Source organism: Ambystoma mexicanum, chromosome 1p (genome assembly GCF_040938575.1).
Source record: "Ambystoma mexicanum isolate Mex_15411 chromosome 1p, UKY_AmexF1_1, whole genome shotgun sequence".
NCBI lineage: Eukaryota > Metazoa > Chordata > Amphibia > Caudata > Ambystomatidae > Ambystoma > Ambystoma mexicanum.
The window spans coordinates 354,361,545-354,380,308 of NC_090921.1; the positions used below are offsets into that span (position 1 = coordinate 354,361,545).

General features: G+C 44.0%; 1 protein-coding gene across 1 annotated transcript in view; it reads left to right on the forward strand.

Moving 5' to 3' along the window:
• The window catches only part of LOC138570121 (sodium/iodide cotransporter-like), a 636,461-nt gene that overhangs the window by 324,078 nt on the left and 293,619 nt on the right, over window positions 1-18,764 (forward strand). The window contains exon 8 of the mRNA XM_069648754.1: window positions 12,897-12,985. Within this exon, the coding sequence (XP_069504855.1) occupies window positions 12,897-12,985 (89 nt within the window). The remainder of the gene's footprint in view (window positions 1-12,896; window positions 12,986-18,764) is intronic.

Genomic DNA, 18,764 nt, shown 5'->3' on the forward strand with positions numbered 1-18,764 from the left:
AGTTCTCGGCAGACTTTGAATCGACATGTATCCAACAACGATCTCACATTATTAACTTGTTGCACCTCCATAACCCAGTGCAAAGAGGTTTTTGTTGAATTTCCCCGGTGAGACTAGTTTCATGGAATACGTGTGGATTTTCACATCTTTGCTCAAATGCCAATCTTTGGTTGGACGCAGACCTAATCTGTTTTCAAGAATCCCTTTTGATTGATACTCCTCTGGTAGATGGGTTTATTTTAATTCATGAACCAGCGATGAAGGGCTTAAAATGCCGGCCTTACGGTGACTTATTCTGTGCTTGGCGTATCTCGCCTAATTTAAAGATTGAGGCTATACATGTAGGCCGCTCAGATATGCTAGGCTGCAAAATATCTTGGTTTGATCCAACGAGGCAAATTGTTTCCGTTTTGATTGTTGTAAATGTGTATTTTAACCCTGCAACATCCATTCTAACTGACTCATACTCTTTTACCTAATGTTTGTTTTATAATTTTGGGCGATTTTAATTCTGAATGTTTTGATTTGAAATGGTACCTCCCAGGTTCTATAAGGTGCTTCTCCCAACCTACCAGAGTACATGGGTTGGCATTAAGTGCTTGTTTTGATAGCTTGGAACTGTTTCCTTTAAATGGTAATTTTAGAGATGATGTCCAAAGTCTACTTTAGATTTTGTTTTTGTGTCCTCTTCCCTCCTCCCTTTCAAAGATTATTTCACTGTTGAATGCGACAAAGACAGTGATCACTCGCGTCTCATGGCTGGTTTTGGTGGTATTTACAAGGTCACTTCTCCAGACCTGCTCTCTGATGCACTGGAAATTAATCCTTGCAATAATGCAGTTGTGTGGAGTCCCAAACACACATACAGATTTAATGTGAATGTTAATGAGGATTTTGTGGGGGAGGTATTTGCAGAGTTGTGCCCTCACCTTCTCTCTCACCATCTTCAGAGTACGCTGTCTGTGCTCATTCCAGCTTCGAATCTTAGAAGCGAACGTGTTTATGTGACACCTAGACACATGTACAATAATGAAGTGCGTGAGAAGAAGAGACTGTTGAGAAGGGAGATAAGGGACATTTTAAAATCAGGTCTGAATTTGGCACACACTATTGCTAGGCTCAAGCTATCGTATAGGAATTGGGCCAAGGGTCAGCAAGCCTTGACCTAAGCAAGCTGACACATAGACAATGCTTAGGGCTCTGGCTTCCTGTCAGACTACCGACTTTCAGAGACTCATTCTAGGGGTGGGAGGTGCAGTCGTCACTTCAGTACCTCTCTAGCCCTTCTCTAAAGTGTGAGGCTCCATAACGGGGCCCCTACTGATTCAATCTAATGGTTCTTTTGCTGAAGGTGTCTGGACCCTTTTGGACATTGATCTAGAGGGAATTTTGTTGGCGATCAATAGCGCTAAGTGTTCTAATGCCCCGGGGCCAGATGGCTTGTCCAATATGACGCTTAAATCCCATCACCCTTGTGGGCAGCTGTTTTATTACAGCTCTTCCACAATGTGGGGGGTCGGACCCTTTGCCTGGATACATGAAGAGAGGCTTTTGTAATATTAATACACAAGAAGGGGGACAGGGCTGATCCAGTGAAATATTGCCCCATTTCCCTCCTGGGTGCCTCTTATCTTATAAAATCTTCTCTAGCTTTTTACTCCGTGCTATGGAAAATGGGCGACATCTGCTAAATAGTTTGACTGTAATCAGTCCGGCTTTCTCAATGGAACGAATACCGCTCTTATTTGCCTAATTCTTCTTTTTAAAAAAACAGGCCTTCCAAAGCAAAAGGACAATCAATCTTTCCTTTGTCGACAAATCCAAGGCCTTTACGTAGATCGCAACAATCTATGGGGGATGCTGATGTCGTGTTGTTGCCCTGATGCCTTGTTCTCTATGTTGGAATTCTTGCACAGGGATTTGAACATTAAGGTCAGGCTGGATAAGTGTGGTACCTATTCAAGATGGATTTCTGCTGACCGTGGTTTGCGCCAAGGTTGTGTTTTGGCCCCGTTCCTTTTTAATTTATACATCTTGGGCATTAGGGCTGCATTGGAGGGACGAGGGGCCAATCCTCCAAGGTTGGGTCAGGTGGTCATCCAATATCTTCTCTATGCAGATGACCTTGTCTTGATCATTTACACAGCAGTTGGTTTGCAGAAGTCTCTCCTGAAGGCCCAGAAATGTTTTAGAGATTTGGGTCTTGCGCTAGATGTCCCAAAATCTAAAATCCTGATTTTTAATCACAGAAAGATCTTATCTGGGAGTTGTAATTTTGGCTGGCATATTGAATGCACAAGATTACAAGTAGTGACCGAATTTAAATATTTGGGTGTCACTATTAGGTCTAATCAAGCTCTGTCACCTGCAACTGATGAACTAAGACTTGGAGCAATTTCAGCAGCTGCCCAACTTAGTGTAATTGATAAGAAATACGGTTACTTTTCATTGTTACCAGCCCTAAAATTGTAAAACCAGGTGATGGTGCCGAAATTATCTTATGGGGCTGAGGTAAAGGAGGTCAACCTTGATTGGGCTAGACAGGATGGAAAGATTTTTGAAGCTTCCTTGTGGCACTCTGTTTTGTCAAGCACATCTTGGGTCTCACCTCACTGTCAATGGGGGTCGACTGGAGAAGAGTGCCTCTTCTTCGCTCCATTTTGTTTCCTCCTAAGTTTACAATGCTTTTCAACTTAATAGCCTACTTAAGCAGGGTAATAGTGTGAGTCTTGCAAATTGGGTTAATTCAGTGCATTCTACAATGGCTGATAACCGTATTCCTTTGGAGGACCTTGAGCGTAATCGGGCTATGGTGAAGAAGCTACTTTACGAGCCTGATTGGATTAAGAATAGGGAGATTCTTTGTTCCTATAAAGTTTTCGACCATTTCTCTCTGGATAAAAAAGCCTCTGATTGTTCTGCAGAAATACCCATGTCAACATGCTTCTCTTTATCTTACAACCCTTTGGCTACGTGTTTAACTAAATCTCCTGCTTACTAATGATGTCGTAAGTGGTCACGCTGGAGTGCCTGTAAGCAAACATCATTGTCGCTGCTGTAATCCGTATGTGGAAACTTTGAAGCACCTTATTATTGACTGTCCAATTTTAGCAGTCCACCGGGTAGCGAATTTTAGATTCTATATTACTATTCGTCCATTTTTAACCTGGGAAGATTTGTTGTGGTCTATGTTGAACAATCGTAATGATAGGCTGCTACCTACAGTCATACATTTTTTGAAATTTCTTATAACATTGTATGAAATTAATCTCTGTTAGATATGGTTCTTTTATTCTGTCTATCGTTTAACTGTGTTACTGTGTGTAAAGTTGGTTTTAACTGAATCACATAATAAATAAATAAAAATAAATAAATATATAAAACCTGAACTTACCATCAAAACTACAGCCATGGTGAATTTCGCCACTGCTAGCATATTCATGGGCAAGTCTTGGGCGGATCAGAACGGCATATCATTTCTACCTAAAGAAATAGACATGCCTGTAGAAGGTGTCGATGGCAGACCTTTAAGCCGTAGTCCATTTGTGGAGCACACAGTACCATTGGATTTGAGAATCCAACACCACAGTAAAAACATCACTTTTGATTTGATTACAGCCGCACATTTTCCTGTTATATTAGGGATTCCCTGATTGCAGTTTCAAAATTCAGATATCACCTGGACAGCCAAGACCCTATTTTTAGGCTCAGCAATGAACCCGATAAGGGCTCTTTAAGACGAGGTGGTGCTCTTAAAGGAAGGATGGGGATGCAGAAATTACTCAAACATCAATAATAAGGCTGACTCAAGAAGTTGGCAAGGTGTATGCTGTTTTAATAACAATTATCTAAAACAGGAAGTACAACGGACATCCTCAGATGTCACACAGCATAATCTCAACGCATCACATGAAAAAATACCTTTTTATACTAAACATTGTCATCATTGACATCAAACTACCTGGCAAACTATAAGAACGTATGTGGGGCTGTGGTATGGTAACAAGGGACATCTACATATACTTTCTATGGGGGTTGAAGTTGTGATTGGGTCTCTACTGTCAGGTGGGCAACAAAGCCCTCCTCTAGTGCAAGTCATCTACGTCGTCACAAAATATACGAAGATGTATTGGTTCTCTAACTATAGGGCTCTTTGATACGTGGCCTTCTATAATTGGTTGGCACACTCATACCATTCTTGGGCTTTTCCACTGGCTAGCAGCGCACAAGCGGGTATCCCAGGTGCTGATGGGGTGGTCTTGACCATATCTTCCCAACCAATTAGCCTGACATCCATCATCACTCTTACTCTCTGTCATTCAATTAGCCTTTGAACATGGCCTTGTAGCCTTCACAACTCCTGGGAATATTATGGAATATGGGTATACTCACATCTGCTTGCCTCAATGTCATCTGCTTGAGTCTATTTCCATCGAGGTCACATGACTGACAACCACGTTTCAAGCTTCAATTCAATGTTAGATGGTATTAAAACAAATAAAACTTGGCACTCATTGTCTCTCAGCTGCACCTTGGCAGGAACTTGGCTTTCTCTTGTATTAATTGTATCCTTTGAATAGACAACCAGTTCTCGGCTGCCCTGGCCTTCCTTGACACTGGGCCAGGCAAGCCTCCTTGACTCTTTCTTGCTCCTCAACTACTGTTTATCAACTGTGACACACTTTCAGACTTTCTGTCCATGGGATCCCAGTTTGCTAAAAACACGATGTGGAACATCCAAATTTCTTATGCTTCATATATACCTTTGGCGGCACCGCCTACAATCTATATACTACATATAGCTAGCTTCTGCGATCACTTAGTCTGCTTGCGTTACTGGCCTTGTACAATTGTAAGACGGCTTTCATTTTCTTCCCTGCTCTTCACACGTGTAATCTTCATTTTACATGTAACAGGTTTACTCGATCCTTTTACTTCATAATTTGGTTCCATATGTTCTCATTACATTCTCCACTGCTGTCTCATGTCAATGTATCACGTTACGTTTTGTAACGTCACCAGTCTGCACTTTCATTCATTTTCTCTCGTTCTTCAGGGATCTTTCCTAAGCGGCTATCAATTCTTCGTGGGTACATAAAGAATGGCTTCCTCAATGGGTATTTTGGTTCAAAGGCTGCTTGTTTTATTGGCATCATTTCAGGTGTCGCCCTTGTTGCTAACTCTGGTTCCCAACATATAGGAAGGTTAGGGGTGGATCTGGTAGAGGCTTTTGCCGCCTCCTCTACAGCAAGATGCATCCCCAAATTCATAGCCCATCACACTTACACCTGTGCGAGCTTCTGGTTCACTAGGAGGACCCGTAAAAAGTAGAGTAGTTGCTAATCTGGTACCCAAAAATATCAACAGTTTCAAGACGTGCTTTCCAATGAGGATATAATATGATATGATATTTTATTCATATTGTGCTCATACACAAGTGTTGCAGAGCGCGACCAGGCAAAGGGAGGGTACCAGGGGAGAACAAAAAACAACGGTTTTACTAGGCCCAGTGACATTAAGAATGCGCAAGTGCCTGGGAAAGGGAAAAGGGTGAAAGTGCATCGGAGGGGGGAGAGGTAGAAAGTGTGGAACAGAGGAGAGAACAGAATAAATAAATAAGTGAAATAAATAAATAAATATAGGTGGTAGTGCAGCTAGCAAGTGGCAAGTGCTGGGTTAAGCAGATAGGGTACATCTGATATGTGCAGAAGAGAAGTGAGTGGGGGACTGTATGGGTACAGATACAGACCCCAGTGCAAGGGGAGGCCCGGAGGCAGTGCAGGAGGATGGCAGGGAGAGCAGGTTACCGGGCCCGAAGGACAGAGGGTGGCCAGGTGCACAGTGCCTGGGAGAAAACAGATCAGCAGGGGAGAAAAGGGACAAGGGCAGAAGGGAAGAGGAAGGTCTTGAGGTGCTTCCAGAACAGGAGATGGTTCTCCTCAAGTTTCAAGGTGGCAGGGAGGCTGTTCCAAAGGGAGGCCCCAGCCAAAGACAGAAATCTATCCCAGCTCGTTTCTTTGAAAAACTCCTGACCCTGAGGGAGTTAGAAATAGAAGAGCGAAGCGCTCCAGAGGGGAGGAATTTACAGAGGGAAAGTTGAAGGTATTTTGGACCCAGGCCCCAAAAAGCCTTCTGAAGAATGCAGAGGGTTTTAAATGTAATCCTTGCATCCATTGGGAACCAAGGGAGGGATTTCAGAGCTGGAGAGATACGATCCCAGGGCTTGAGGCCAAGGCAAATCTCACAGTCCTGGTCTGGATTAGTTGTAAAGGGCGGAAAGAGTGGAGGCAGGTAGATTTAGAAAGAGGCTGTTACAGTAGTCCAACCTAGAAAGAATCAGAGTTTGGGAGACAGTAGGCTTCTGAGAGAAGGAGAAGAAAGGCAGAGTACCTCTAAGGGAGGTGCAGTAAGAAGTTTGACTTTTTAGAGATGTCAGAGATGTGTACGGAGAAGGGAAGTGTGGAGTCAAAGATGACCCCAAGGTTTTTGGCCTTGCATGTAGGGGTAGGAGGAGGGCCAAGGGAGGCCGGCCAGAGAGTCAGGGAAAGGAAGGTGAAGGTGTACCTATGCGGAGGATCTCAGCCTTGTTGGCATTTAGACAAAGATCATTGGCGGCACACCAATTTTGAATGGCAATTAGGCAATTGGAGATGAGGGAAGGAGAGGAGGTGGCTGAAGAAATCCTGAAAATGAGTTGGGTGTCATCAGCATAGCACTGGAAATTTGAGCAGAAAATGGAAATGCAGTAGACGAGAGTTGCCAGGTATTGGTTGAAAAGCCAGGGTGAGAGGTTAGACCCCTGGGGAACACCACAGTTGAAAGGGAGATAGAAGATAGGAAGGACTCAAGTTGTACCTCAGAGGGTCGATCAGAGAGGAAAGAGGTCAGCCAGGCCAGAGCCTGATCGGTGATACCCAGGTTGTCACGGAGACGGTTGAGCAGGGTGGTATGGTTGACCGTGTCGAAAGCAGAGGAGAGATTAAGTAGGATGAGGACAGAGGGAGTGTTAGAGTCAAGGTTTCCGTGCTTCTGGCAGCTATGAAGCCAGATTGGTGATAATGGAGAGACCCGACAGAATCGGAATGGAGATTTTGCTGAGAGATGGCCAGCTTTTCAAGGAGTTTACCCAAAAAAGGGAGTAATGGAAATTGGGCGATAGAGGAGAAGACACTACCTGCACACAGATGAGATGACAGTGGTATCAAGCTTGTTCCTGATGCTCTGGTTCCCTTTAGCAGGGTGATCATCCTGTTTCCCATGGAAGAAAACTTGAAACAGGGTCAGCTGGACAACAAGGATTACCCAATTAAATTATAGGCTATAGTTTTCAGTGCATGCTGGGAAGTGAGCTTTGTTAATTTCAAATTTTAACAAAATTCACCCCGTGTTCTGCCAAATCGGGAATTCATTATATTAATATTTTTGGTTACATGGGCCAAGGTTCTACACAGTTTTGCACCAACATCCACTATAAAGGAAAAGTATTCAAGGCAAGCAGACTCCCCCACGTGTTGGTTTCCAGGCTCAGTTCTACTTACATAGCAAGCCTCTGTTTAAGGTTCAGGAAAGCCAGCTGCATCTCAAGACACTCTGGAAAGATAGTGCAGCGGTCTGGTCATGCCACTCTCAATGATGGCATCCACTCTCCACCATAGGACCCAGTCAGCTTTGAGGTCTTCCCAGATATAGACAGCTTCCACGCAGATGCACTCTCAGTAGTCTCCTCTGGTATCTTCTTACAGCTTTCAGATGGTAAGGCTCAGCAGACTTCCTGCTGGTCTGTCTCTTCTCTCTGTCCTTCTGTCTTTCTCTTTTTTCTGTCCCCTGTCCTAGTGCAGTCCCCCTTATATAGCAGCGATGACACCACCAATTTTACAATCTTGGGGAAGTACCCTGCAATTATCCCTGCCACTAGGATTGGACAGTTATCCTTCTCTCTCCTCCTAGCCCAGTCTCCAAGTCAGGATTGGTCTAGTGGTCTGGAGCAACATATGGCAATTGCCATTTGTAACCGCCCCTTTGTTCTCCTTTCACCTGTTTGGCAAAAACTAGTTATGTAACACAATTTCAAAATTTTACTAGCAACTGCCAGACTAAACATGTTTTCTGTTCCCGCTAATCATGGGGAATTAGATAAGTCGACCACCAAGTCCTTATCATGTAGCATGGCCATGTGGCACCTTTCTGCCACTTCCATAAAAAGCATAACAGTTGTGAATGGTTATAGGTGATAGGATCTAAAACAAAAGGATCAAATACCTTTTTTTCGACACCAAAAGGACCCCCCAAACTCCCATTTTCTTTTTTAAAGAAAACTTTTTTTTGTATACTAAACTAAATAATATATAAATAAATAAATAAAAAAAGCATTCAACCCTTTTTTTTTGGTCCTTTTGGTTTCGAAAAAAAGGGCATTCGATCCTTTTTTTTCGATCCTTTGGCTGGACACCGTTATGAATATATACCTAATTAAATTTTCCACCCGCTCAACAAGTCTCATATTTGGAACATGATGAGATCAGCCAGAAACCTGGTTCTGGCCATTACAGTTGGAGTCACAGGTAGATACATTTTATATCCCCCCATAATTGCCTTGAAATTACATAAAAAAAGGCTCATGGATCAAATGCATCCGCCTTATGATGGCTGAGAAAAAGGCCTATATGATAATAGTGCTTTTAAATCAATTGTGAATCTTCATGTGGGACAAAGGGTCCTGCTCCTGCTTCCGGTCATTTGTTTTCACTGGGTTAGCCTGTGTCCATATTTTTTTTTTTTAAATCAATCTCCTTTGTGTGGGAAGCTTGCTCTTTGAAGTGGCCGCCCCCCTTTTCACACATATTAGTCATGCTCCAGCCAAGGGTAACTTTTGCTTTCAGAGCCAGCAGGTTTGGGAGAACACTGAATTTCGACGCCTTTAGCAGGACATTTTTATTGCGCTTGGTCATTAGATGGGAGATGCGACATCCAGGCTGAGAATGGGAGTTTTCCTTTGTGAAGTTTTGCCCACAGCCAGCAAAAGGGTCTGCCTTGGGCTGACATTTTCCATGAAGACAAAGTGGCTCTTCAAATGTCACTGGAGTTTTGTAGGTGAAACATAATATAGAAACAAAGAGAATGGAAACCAGGCTACCCCTTCCTTTTGAACGCACAAAGGGGGAACGCTAGTGAGAGCTAGTAATTATTCAAACTAGCTGTTGAGAGTCACACTCGTAATCATACACGTAAAACAAACTTTAATTTAAGATATGTTAATGTTAATGTTAAAGGATGTTTATACCGCGCACTATCACCACCAGAGTGGTCCCCTAGCATGTTAAACCATATTAAAACACAAACAACAGAAAAAAGGACAACAGAGTCACTGTTGTTAGCTAATTGTGTCATATCACATGAGGCTTAACACAGAATAGCTTAATGCGTAGTAACAGATTGCAAACACATTTCTACTGTCAAGTATCTGATCAAAAATTGACATTTCTAATGTCAAGTAGACAGTAGAAATGTGTTTGCAATCTGTTACTACACATTAAGCTATTCTGTGTTAAGCCTCCTGTTGTTTGTGTTTTAATATGTTTTAACATGTTATATATCTTAAGTTAAAGTTTGTTTTACCTGTATGATTACGAGTGTGACTCTCAACAGCTAGTTTGAATAATTACTAGCTCTCACTAGGGTTCCCCCTTTGTATGTTCAAAAGGAAGGGGTAGCCTGGTTTCCATTCTCTTTGTTTCTATATATTGACCTTGCTTTCTAGAAACCGGCCCTCCGTTAACAAAAAAGAAAGCTACCACCCATATATTTTTTCCTGTGAAACATAATATACATTGCTTTTGGTCAACCCACACATCATGTTTTGTTTTCTGGACATTTTGCAGTGCGCAGTGATATTTTTTCACTTTTACTTTTAAAACCGTTTTATATGCACACACGTGCAGGCCGTTTTTGTTTTCAATGTTTAAAAATCCTGTTTTCCATGTGACAGGGATCTTTGATTCCTCCTTCCTTTGTAAATTAAAATGCTGCTTATCTATTGGTAATGGACCCGTTCCACATGACTCTTTAACTTTACTTGAAAAACATAAACAAATGCCAGGCTGTTTTTGTTTCAGTGTTTAAAATCTTGCTATTCATGTGAAAGGGACTTCTATTTGGGCCCTTTAAATGCACCCCATACTACGCTCCTCTGGCTCCAACTCACTGTGTGTAAAGCGCATTGCTAAACAGAGAGCAGGAGGCCGCCTGCTTTCCTCAGCTGTATCCCTCCTTTGGAATAGCCTCCCCCTCCCTCTGCGCCTTGAGTAGGACCTTTTTAAATTCCGAAAGCACCTCAAGACTCTCCTCTTTTCCTCCTCCTTTCCTTCTTCCTTCCTCTGCTAATCTCACAGTTGCTGTGCTTGGTGTCTTGGACCCTTCTGCATCCTCGGGGCCTCTGACCATTCACACTGAATCTTCCCAGCTTCTGTCTTCCTTCACCACTTGCCTCGGCACACCCTCCACACGGGAGATTCACACTTTCCATCCAACGCGGCTCCTGCCCGCCATAGCACTTACCATACCTTGCACTTTTTCTGACGCTCACCCTAGAGCAGGGACACCACAGCACCTACCCCACTGCCATCTTCCTCGCTGCACTTGCACGTTCTGAATACCCACAAGCATGGTAGGGTCGCCCGTCCCTTCCCCCACTGGATTATTTTTGTGTGTGTGTATTTATATGTATTGCTATGCCATGTTCCCTCCCTGCTGCCCTGTGGGCGCTTTATAACAGAATGTATTTCCTGTATAAGCACCTAACAAGCAAACAATAAATAAACAATATAGGATATATACCGATTTCATAGTAGATTTACCTAAATCCAACGAGCGTACACCGATCATGGATACCATCTCCTCTTTTTCCAAATTGACTCACTTTTCACCACTGAAAAGGATACCTTTAGCAGAAGAAATGTGTCTCATATTCCTAACAGATATCTTTCAATGTCACCGTCTACCTGACATCATTATGTCTGATCAAGGCCCACAATAAACGTCTACATTTTGGGCAGCAGTACGTAAACACTTGTGTATTGAACGTGCCTTGTCCTGAGACGATTACATCAATGTTTTCCATGGAAACATGTTAACACGAGGTCTGTTAGGGGGCATGATGTTAGAGTTGCTCACTGGTACTCCTGAGTTCGATCCTTCGTGACATTTACATCATCATGGCAACGTTGGAGGGCATTCAAGCCTGTTCTAAAATGGCACCGCATGTCAGTGTCCAGATGTCATGACGGTCGGGATGCGACTGTCCCTTCCCTTACCCAAATGCTGGTTTCTCAAAAGAGGACTGCGTTGGGTAAGTGATGCGTCACAACTAGAATCTCCTGTTGCACTGATGCTGCCATTTCCTTCTCCTGGTATACATTTTCTTCCTTCCTGGTCCCGCTAATGCTCCCAGTCTATTGTCTTGCTCTGTTTTCTCTATGCTGTTTCCAAGCGCTCTTAAAACCTCCTGATACTCCTCCTCGTTCTCCTCTTTGAAAAGTTAGAAGTCTACAACTGGCTCAAAAATCTTCCTGTTCTAGACTGAGAAGACCCTTCAGAAGACCTTTGCTGCCAGCGCTCCTGTCTCTTCTCTGGAGGTTTCTTTCTCCAAATTGGGTTCTCCACCTGTTTGGGTCCAGGGCTCCCAAGGTAACCTATTCCGTACTTGTTACCTCGTTCAGGTGGCGGAGTGGCTTCTTGGGGAGACAGACCTTACCTCTTCCCTCCGCATTCTTGCAAGGCTCCACAGGTAAACTCTGTTGCTGATAACACGAGGCTGCTGAGGGGTTGCGAGACGGACATGGGGTGGGAACAGTGGAAAGTAATGAGGGATCTTATCTGATTCCTCTTTACTTTTGGTTTATACTGCCTCTGCAATCTCTGAAGCAGGGCTTGCAGAGGCAGATAATGCAAAGGGTTACAAAGGACCTACCCGGTTTAGTAACTGCTCGCCTGCAACCCGAAATTGATGTCCCAGTCTCAAAAGCAAGAACCAGAGATTTGCTTGGGAGGCCATGGCCTGTGGACCCAGTGTGCTTTGGGTTGCTGCTAAAAGTGTTGTTTCAGTGGGTTTAATTATTGGGTATAAATTACACCTTTTAAAACGGAACACATCTGACATCAACAACTACATAAGAAGATGTTATGATAACAGTAAATATTGCCATTTGCATTGAAGTAAAAAATGTAACCCACCTTCCAAGCACCGGGGTAAATATTTTATTTCAATAAATGTGGAGACTTGTTAAAAGAATACATATGGATACATGATACCGACATTCCCCAAAAATAAATATGTCTAAATAAATAAATGTAAAATGCTCCATAAAATAAGGTGCCTGAACTTTAAGGGATAAAGACTTTCCCCTGAATGTCAATGTGTGTATCACTTGCCAATAGGCCGATTCACAGCTACTCCTAGCACTGCCCCACTGTGAGCTGTGATGTTGCTATTAACATCATGAAGTCTATGGAGCAGAAAAGGCTGTGAAGACTTTACAGGTACCCTTTGCTATGTACACGCTAAGGGGTGGTTAGGCCGGCGTATCCTTGTAAAAGTAATCCTGAAATCTATTACTACTAGTGTTCAAGTCATCTTCCATAAGTGACTACAGATACAGCCTTTTGGATATTGTTTTGATTCGCGCATGTTGAGCCTAGTTTGTATTTGTTGTCTATTGTGCCACATAATGTACCCTATGGGGGATCTGGACCCCAAGAGGAATTTCTTCCTTACAGCTAGCATACTTACTCTATTGGTCTGCAATCTGCGGCCTTCCAGATGTTTTAGGCTATAAGCTAGCACCCAAAAAAGCCTGAATATGCATCACAAAAGCCTAATTGTTGTCTGTGTTTCTTTGCAGTACATGCCTTTCCTGGTCCTGGAACTCTTCGAGCAATATCCCGGAGTGCCAGGTGTTTTTCTGGCCTGCGCCTATAGTGGCACCTTAAGGTATTGAATTTTCTTCTCTCCTTGACAGTTCTAACAGCTTTTCGACATATCCAACACTAGACATTACACACATTTTTGTAAGACAACAAGGAACGCATAACAACAGAATAAGCAGCATAGGCCAGCACACAGCAAATGACACAAGAGCCCAACAAGGCCAGTCTCCCGATGTCATCAGCATGATAGGGCAGGCTTGGAGGGCTCCAGCAGAAAAGCCCATCCACAATATTGGAAGGGTTTTATCCTAACATGTCCTCTTTGTTCCTAGCGGGCCCATTTTCAAGCACTACCTGAATTGGAGCTGCTTGGGATGGCGCCCCAATGAATGGAGCAGGAGGTAGAACAATCACCCACGCGTATTCAACCTGAACTTCCAGCCTCAGTTGACACTGCTTGCAATAGGGCTAAATGTGCTGTTAGTATGGCCTATTGCAGTGTCCCTTATCTTCTAGTGGGGCACTAGGAGGCTGCACAAAACAGCCTTAATATACTCTCTCTTGATGCTTACCGACTCATTAGCAACAGGAAAAGCATCAGTTGATCATAATACCTCTGTAGTAATTACTCTAAGAAGGTTCGGTTCAGGCAGAAACAACGTCCACCATCCAGACAGGTAATTGCCGTTGTTTCAAATGTCCTCTAATGGTGCCTGACTGATTGGAAACCTTGGCATAATTCTAGCCTTCAAAGGGCATCTGACACTTTATTTAACTCTTTAGGCACTTGTAGTAAGAGCTGCACTGGAACAGATGATCTCGGCCTGGGGTATAGAGAATATCTCGGGCTGGGATTCAGAGAATACAAAATACTCGGAAGCCATCTTCAGATATGTGTTCAACCAGAAGCGCATCACAATCACTGTTCGCTAACACTAACTCTCCTCGCTTTTTATGACATCAATAAGAGTATGAGCCCTCTTCAGCCCTCACAATGCCAAAGCACATGAAGTTGGAGTTACAGCATGTATCGAACCATGCCAATCACTCAGATTCACTATCAAAAGTAACCTCTTCTTCCAAGGTTATATCACTTATTTATTTTTGTTGGGCATTTATTGAGTGCTGTACAACAAAGAGTTAATAGTAAAACTGGTAAGGGGCACAAGTTACAGCAACACAAAATTAATTACAAATTACGCAATATGAAATTAATCAAATTAAGCAACAGGTAATACAAGTGGCTAGAATTAAGCAATAGTGGGGTTGGCAGGTGGTGCTTTTCATTGGTGCCAGGGTGAAGGTGGGTAGGCCGGTGAATAGGGCATTTCCACTTTCCAGGTGACAAAGGACGAGGGCTTTTACTGTAGATCTGAAGTTATTGTCTTGAAGGAAAGACTTGATTTTCCACAAAAGAGAGATTTGGAACATAGCGGTCTGTATTATCTTTGCTATGTGCATTTGGAAGGAGAGATGGCTGTCAATGTGGAATCCCAGGGACTTGGCTTCAGTGTCAGAAGTAGGCTCATGGTGGACAGCCAGGTCTAGTTCTGGATATGAGTGTGTTCGGTGTTAATGGAGAGAAGGGGAATGTATTTCTTTGTGGGATTGAGATTGAGGTATGCACTGACCATCCAGGTTTGTTTCAAGAAGAGGCAGGCTCTGAGTGTGTGGATGTCTTTGATGGAAGAGATTTTGAGATAGAGTATGTCTGCACATTACCGGATGTAGATGTTGTGGCTGGAAAGGAGGATCCCAAAGATGGCATTTAGAGGTTGAAGAGCCAAGGTTGAGAGGATGGATCCTTGTGAGACTCCACAGGCGATAGGCATGCGAGGGCGATGTTGCGGTGTCCAGTTGGACAACTGAATTCCATGTTGTCTTGTTGCAGGCTGGGTTTGCTGAAGTCTATGCTCCCAGGCCCTGATTTTCCATTGCAACAAGACACTGTCTACAGCCGGCTTCTCCTCCGTTCCCTCCCCTAATGTGGGGACACTCCCACCATGTCTGTTCTGTTCTTGCTTCCTCTGCATACACATCCTACATATACTTCCAGTACCGACCTCAACACTCCATAACACTCCTTACTTCTTACTCACTGGGTAATGCCCAATTAGAACATGCGTTATATCCTGACAGGCCACAATTCAGGAACTGCAGCCTGTCTGGAAATAGACAGCTCCAAAAGTGGGCTAAATGAACAAACGGATGGAGGCATTCTATATATGTGGTGAACCACAGTAGGACAGTGTCACTGATTCCCATGTGGTTGTGTAATATGGAGATGAGGGCTTGGTGATTCACTGTGTCGAAGGATGCAGTGAGATCGAGGAGCACCAGGAGGTAGTTGTGGCATCATAGAGAATGTGGAGAGCATTGTCTTCCAAATGGTGGAAGTCTGGTAGGTCAGGAGAAGATTGTTGGTGTTGATGTAAGATGTTAATGTTTAAGGTATTTGTACTGCGCACCGTCACCACTGGATGGTCCCCAGGTGCTATGGCAGATCTGAAAAGGGGTGTGTGATAAAAAAGACGGCATTTGGGGGGTTAGTAGGGTGTAGTGGGAATAGGAGAGTGAGAGTTGTGATATCCTGTTGGCAGCTTCAGTTCGGTGTGCAGCGTTCGCTGAGCTTAAGTGTGGTTTTTGTGTCAGTGCAAATTCCCATGTGCTGTTGTGCGTGAGTGTGTGTTGTTGGTCTGTTGCTGCAGTGTGGTGAAGTACGTGGGGATTTATGTGCAGAGCGGTGGTTGTGTGAGTTTCTGTATGAGAAGTGTATGCGGAAAGTTGATGTTTTAGAGTTGGGTTAGCAGGTTTTCCTTACCTCTCTGTCTTTGTTTTTCTGTGCTCAACATCTATGATAATCCTGTGTGTTTGGTATTGTAGTTTGTCTGCATAGTTGGCAGCATGTTGAGGAGTGGCAGTTTTCCTCTGTGTTACTCTAGTGGTATGTGTACCTGGCTGATGCAGGCGTGTTCCTCCACTCTGGGGGTGGCGATGTTTAGGTTAGAGGATTCTGGTCCCTCCCTGCCCATCCTGTGTTGGGTCCTTACCTACCTAAGTTTCCTCTGTGGACTAGCGGTAGTTGGACATGGGTGGTCGGGGCGTCCCCCCGCCACACGGTTAGGGAAGATTAAGTTAAGGGTCATGGGTTTGAAGGCACCGTCCTCAGCACGTGTCTAAAAAACTACAAATCCCATCAGGGAACAAGACCAAGAGATAGATTGCAAGGGAAACAAAGTGTATATAATAATTCAAAATGCCAGCAAAGAACTCTGCTGCCTGACAGCGTTCTGCCAAAAATTACAAGGGCAGCATATTAAAAAGGCACCAAGCATCAGAAATGAGGAAATACATAGGTAACACATTCAGCATAGTTGATTGGCTGGAGACATATACTAAACCCAGCTCCATATGGGATGCCTGGGCTCCATTGGTTGTTGCTTTCCAGTTGATCATGGTGTACGTGGTCAGCTGGGCTCATCTCCGTGGTGAAGGTCAGGGCGAAGAGGCGTTACAATACTATCTAAGCTAAACAAGAGAGACAGAATAATATACCGGCATGCCGACCTTCACATTCAGGGGTTTCTTTGATACCGCAGTTCCCGCACCAGGTGTCTCCCGCTGGGGGCTTGATCTACAGTCCACCCTCCCTGGTGCCTCATGATACAAACAGAGATGTGTTGCTTTTGGAAGAATATACTGCTGCCAGGATTAGATCTGTGGTGGGTGTCCTGGAAAGGTCAGAGTGAGGGGTCAGATGTGTATCAGCATGAAAGGGATTGGGGGGGTCAGCTGGTGGACCCTGGCCTGGCAGGGTGATGGTTGAGAGGGCACGGGCAGTTTAGTGGAGATGAATGGGCACTTGGGCTGAGGCCTGTCCCTGTCTCACGCTCTCGGCAGAACACATTCTTTCGGATGAGATACTAAAGATTTGTAACAACAAACGCCTGGACTTCTGTGGGAACAAGGCTTGTGTAGAGCTGGCCTGGGATGCAGGTGGCATGGTCCCTCTGTGTGAGAAGCCGGGGAGGGGAAGGCTGCGGGTCTACAGAGAGATGGTTTTTCAGGCCTTGTGAAAAGATGGCACCTGGTCTAGTACAAAATGGTGTCCTGTTATAGAGACATAGATGATGTTATTTGTGTGATTGTTTATGTTATATCTTACGTGTACCTACTGTGGGGACGGGAGTGTCTCCCCCTTGGTTTACATGTTATTTATTTACTGTGGATGTAGATAGGGTGGTGGGTTAGGATAATTTCCTTCTCAACATTTCCCCCTTTCGTTACTCCTAAAGTAACAAATACCCTCCCCTATTATTTCTACGTTCATGGGCCCTTCTCTCTGCCTCTTCCCAGGCATCCATGCTCTACACACACTTCTCTTAAACTTTCTCCACGTTGTGCATAATGTTCTGGAGTACAATTCATGTATATACATCCCCCATCACCCACCAGATCTACCCACACCTCCTTACATTTCTTAGCTTTGCGAGTTGAGCAATAGTTGTATAATAACAGGCATCTACTTCATTTCTAGTGTGGTAAATTACTACCATGCAATATTTGGGCGTGTCACTTTCTCCTGTTTGCATTTGGGCTTCCTGTGTCTCATGGGGCCCCTTTTTATCCACTCTATTCCAATTGTCATCATCATCATTGCACTATTAGGTACCACTTTTGCGCAGCATCTGAGACCTAGCTGGCACACACAGAAAATGAGCTAGAAAAACTCGATGATAGGTATCAGCATCCTCATAATTGTTCCAAGCCATGAGGGTACCCAGTTTTACGCCATTGAGTGCCAGCGCCTCTTGCACCTCCGCTTCCTTTTCCATTTTCACACCGAGTTCATGCACTGCTGCAATTACATGTGATAGTGTTCCATTTTCAGCATCGGCAGAAGGTACGAATGTGCAACATGAACTCCTGATCTTTTTTGCAAACCCCTCCCTCCATGGCCGTGAGGAGGTCGAGGACTTACCGGTTCTACATTGTCATGAGCTGAAGTTCTTGCAGTTCCACTTTGATGACATTGAATCCTTCTTCTGTGTCATTTGCTAGCTGGATGAGCTTCCACCTGATGATCTGCAGCCAATTTGCATTTGTGCGGGCCTGGACACTGGGCACTAGAGATGCGAAAAATGTCTCTGCTGAGTTGAAAAGTTTGTATTCATCTGGGATGTGTGCAAGCAGGTCAGATGAACTTTGTGCAAGTAGTTTGAGGAGTGCCTTTCTGGAACAGGTGACATGCCTCTCTTCTGCTGATAGTATCCGAAAGTAGCCCCTCCATGGTGGTGGGAGGTGCAGGTACGCTTTTTGCCGCCAAAACCAAGTAATAGTCCATTAATGCTGCAGTACCTTTCCGGAGATCTGGGATGATGATGCTTCTGTTACAGTGTTCGTTAGAACCCATGGACACTTTTCCTTCACCATAGAAACACAGTTCATATTTTTCTGCTCGCTGCACCTTGATTGGTTTTTTAAGGGTAGTGATCCATGTTAATTTTGTGATGTGGTCTGCCCATGTTTGGGCGCATGTCCTATCTACAAAGTCCAATTTATTGTCAGTAAGGCCACAGAGCCCTTCGGTATTACACATGAATGTTGATTCTTGCCACTTGTTTTCTGCAAAGGTTGTGCCTTGTACAGCCATGAATGGTTCTTTAAAGCATAGCGTGCTGTTGATCCTTTTTTGCATTTTCTCTCATCTGGTGGCAGCAGCTGCAATTTTACTGTGGCCACCTGAAAGGTACTTTTTATCCTATATAGTGCAAGGTGGTATTTCTTGAGGTACTAAAACCTTGGGCGCCCCAAATGCATGTGGTATCAATGTACACACGTAG